We start from the raw sequence: 3784 nt of genomic DNA, 5'->3' as shown, positions 1-3784 counted from the left end.
AGGAATCCTGAGGTGAGGAGAGAAGGGAGGAATCCTGAGGTGAGGAGAGAAGGGAGGAACCCTGAGGTGAGGAGAGAAGGGAGGAATCCTGGGGTGAGGAGAGAAGAATCCTGAGGTGAGGAGAGAAGGGAGGAATCCTGGGGTGAGGAGAGAAGAATCCTGAGGTGAGGAGAGAAGGGAGGAATCTTGAGGTGAGGAGAGAAGGGAGGAATCTTGAGGTGAGGAGAGAAGGGAGGAATCCTGAGGTGAGGAGAGAAGAATCCTGAGGTGAGGAGAGAAGGAAGGAATCCTGGGGTGAGGAGAGAAGGGAGGAATCCTGAGGTGAGGAGAGAAGAGAGGAATCCTGGGGTGAGGAAAGGCGGCTGATGCCTCCCGGGGTGTGGGGCAGAAGCCCTGCTCACACTGAGTCCCAGCGCTGGCCCTGCCCTGGAGCAGGCAGCCCTTCTTCCCACTTTGTCATGCCAGCTAAAGGGAGGTTCCCAGAGCCAGTTACCAGAAGAGCAATGCAAAAACACATACCAAGATCCTTCCCGCTTCCATGAAGAAAAGGAGGATTCCACACTTTGGGGAAGAACAAAGAAAGTCCCAAAACACACAGAAGCATCAGGGCTCAGAGGAGGAACACGAGACCCTCTTGGAAACAAGAGCTTTGGAGGTGGCCCTCCTCAAAAGGCACCTCTGCCAGCATCACCGGGCCCTGAGAAGACCCACCTCTGTTTGCTGGAGGTCTCTTCAGCCTTGGGCCGCCAGCCCCACGGCACCAGCTGCAGGTTGTCCAGGCGATTGTCCACAGTCACAGCGTTGAGGTGCACCACCTGGAAGCCCGGGGCCACGCCCCCCCGGTGCCGCTCCCTACAAACAGACAGCAAACTCTGCATCTAACCCTGCATCTAACCCTGCATCGCTGCCTCCCACCCTCACAGACACTTCTGGTCAGGCACCAAAGTCCTCCAGGAAGAAACGTCAGCCATGTGATCTGATCAGGCCCCTGCTCCTCTGGAGGAGGGCACCTCAGGTGGAAGCTGCTGGGAGAAACCCAAGCACCTGATCTGTGCCCAAACAGGACAGGGATACAGGGAGGACCCGGCCCCTGGACTTTGGAGCACAGACAGCCAAGGGTGGAACGCAAAACCACCTGAGCAGATGGCCTGGAGACAGCTCCCCACCTGAGTGGTCCCCACCATGCACACCAAGGGGCTCAGCAAAAACCCAACAAGGGTTGAGCAACCGCCGTCCCTCCCGAGGCCGCCAGGCCCGGGCAAGCTTCCAGCAGAAAGTCCACTTGGTGTTTGAAGCGTAATAAACAAATCATTCATTCCTTTGAGTTAGTGGCAAAGCACGCAAAAATAACTGTGAGATTCAGGGAAGGCAAGGCAGGGCCTCAGTGGGGCAGGGGCCTCCAGGCGCCCTGTGCCATCGGAGCTCACCCAGGAGCCCAGTGGCGGGGGGCAGAGACAGCTTGGAAACACCCACCACAGCAGTTCATGAAGGAGTCTCCCAGAGCCCCTTCCTCGGTTCTTGTCAAAGGCATAGGCAAATATCTTAGCACCATTTCCATCTGCATCCACTTCCATTCGGGCCTGAGAAGGAACAAGGGAAAGAGCCGTTAAAAAGCCTCCAATTCTCAGCAACACTTCAATTCCCTCTTAGAAAAACCAAGTGAAACAAGCAAGCCAGAGGGACAAATGCAGGCCTGTCCCTGAGACCCTGGGGAGTGCAGAGTCTCCCATAGGCACATGGCTCCCAGGGGCCAGCATGGCCCACCACCACTCTGCCTATCCAGGCAAGAAACACTCACAAACAACTCTGCAAAATACAATGGACATAGACAAATACACTTTCCTACCCTGAAAAAAAGCCCACAGTGCAGTGAGATAGAGAAACCCCTGGACAAGTCACTACTGTGAATGTGTGGGGCACAGAGATAAAGTGTGGTGAGGGAGGCCAAGCTCAGTGGCAGGAACGGAAGCTGGGAAGAGGCAGGAAGACCCCATGAGAGCAGAGAACGAGAGGCAGCTGGGCAGCCAGGAGGGGCTGCTAGGGCAGGCTCAGCAGGTGGCAGCTCTAAGGAACAAGGTCTTCGAGCTAACAGACATGGTCGACGTGACACAATCGCAAACGTGAGAACATTCCATTTACTTTCAAGAAGAGCTAACAGCTGGGGTGAAAGTGAGGAAAGACCAGTGTCGCCAAGCCACGTGGGCCACAGTGGGAGCAACGGCCAGGTTCTGCGGGGCCACGGCTCCATGTGGGGCTGAGGGCTCAGGGTTCACAGGCCAGCCCCAGATGTCCACTTGTGGGGCCGCCTGCTCTTGCAGCACAGAGGAGGGCTCGCTCCTCGTGACGCTCCTGGGCACTGACCACAAGCATTAAGGGAGGGAACAGGCATCCTTACTTACCTCAAAGGAGTAGCTTTCCACCAGCGGGATGTCCTGCTCATCGATCAGCGTGTATTTGGTCTGGAAGTTAACCACATGTTTCAAATCATTACATTTGAGATCTGCGTGAGGTGCAGTAACCTTATAACCAGGACAGGCAGGAGCCTGTTGCATTTTCCTGTGAAGTGGAAAGTAACCACAGGCCTCTTCAGACCAAGACAGCTCAGCGCACGGGGGCCTCATTCCACCATTTGGGGTGGTGCAGTCTACGCCAAAACACAGGCAGACTGGTTAAAAGACAGCAGACCACTTTCATCTGCGCCAGAGGAGCTGGTATCAGGCCTCATCCTCGCAGGCCTAACCCCAACAGTGGCACCGAACATTTAACACACCAGTAAACCTAGGCAGAAACGGTTTCACTGAGCTGAGGGAGGGTCCAGGGCTGAGGCAGAAGGGCCAGAAGGTTTTGATTAGGGTGTGTTTATTAAGCTGAGCTGCTCATTGAATTGCCCTTTTCCGTTTTTTGTCCATCTGAAAAGTTCCAAAGAAAAGCTGTAAGGGATGACACTGTCATCAGTGGTGGAATCAGAAGGGGTCTGCGGTCTCTGACCTGACTGGGGAGCCCACCCTTCCCTGGTGGAAAAAAGCCTCCTCCCCAGCAGGCCCTGCCTATGCTCTTGCAGCAGGGGCAGGAAACAGGAACAGGTCCCAGAACGGGCCAGTCTCCCTCTTGGCAGTTTTTCTTCCGGGATCTGAACCTGTTTTACCTGACGCCGCCTGACACTGCCTCCGCTCCTCTCTCCCACCAGAAGCTGCAGCCGCTGGTGACGGGAACAGGGCTCCCATCCGGGTAAGGACCCTGGCTGGTGCAGCTGCACAGGTGGCTCCGAGAAACCGCCAAGCCTCAATGCCCACAGGTGCCATGGAATCCCCTGCCTCAAACGTGGAGCGTGGGGGCCAGGTAAGAAGAGAAATCGAGGAAGGCCCTGAGTCTGCAGCATCAGGGCCCAGGCTTCTTCCTCTCTGCTCTGAGCCTGAGGCTCAGCCTAACCCAGCCAACCCCTGGCAGCGTTAAAACGAGCCCGAAGCCCTGCTGAGAACTGGGAGGCACAGAAGAGCCCACACCAGACCCGCCTCGGCGAGAGGTGTGGAGGTGGCGCTGCCTCGGAAAGGGCGCTGTGTTTAAACCGTGTGGCCGCACCGGCAGCCCGGACGCCGCGCTAGGCCCCGGCTCCCCGACACCACGGGGAGGGCTCCGGGAGAACGCGGCCGGGCTCGAGCCACGCATCTCCGCGCCCGGCTCGGGACAGGGCCGTGGCCTCAACCTCCGGCAGGGTAGGGCCGAGGGCGGCCAGGTGCGCCCCGCAGCCGAGGAGTGCGCGCCCGCCGGCCTGCGAGAGGAAGCT

The 3784-nt window shown here is 57.7% G+C and overlaps 1 protein-coding gene across 3 annotated transcripts in view; it reads right to left on the bottom strand.

Annotated features, from left to right (window-relative positions):
* Positions 1-3784, bottom strand: part of ZMYND19 (zinc finger MYND-type containing 19) — a 12675-nt gene that overhangs the window by 5247 nt on the left and 3644 nt on the right. Inside the window, exons 1-4 of one of the 3 annotated variants that reach the window (XM_017893163.1) lie at positions 3146-3784; positions 2400-2459; positions 1474-1580; positions 712-852 (exon numbers count right to left, since the gene is read on the bottom strand). In XM_017893163.1, the coding sequence (XP_017748652.1) occupies positions 712-852; positions 1474-1580; positions 2400-2459; positions 3146-3379 (542 nt within the window). In that variant the 5' untranslated portion in view covers positions 3380-3784. Of the gene's footprint in view, positions 1-711; positions 853-1473; positions 1581-2399; positions 3101-3145 lie in introns of those variants that run through there. The other 2 variants (XM_017893165.1, XM_017893164.1) reach the window with 2 other exon arrangements.

This window comes from Rhinopithecus bieti, unplaced genomic scaffold, assembly GCF_001698545.2.
Source record: "Rhinopithecus bieti isolate Rb0 unplaced genomic scaffold, ASM169854v2 scaffold_23276, whole genome shotgun sequence".
In the NCBI taxonomy this organism is placed as follows: domain Eukaryota; kingdom Metazoa; phylum Chordata; class Mammalia; order Primates; family Cercopithecidae; genus Rhinopithecus; species Rhinopithecus bieti.
This window is presented reverse-complemented; position numbering and strand designations above follow the sequence as displayed.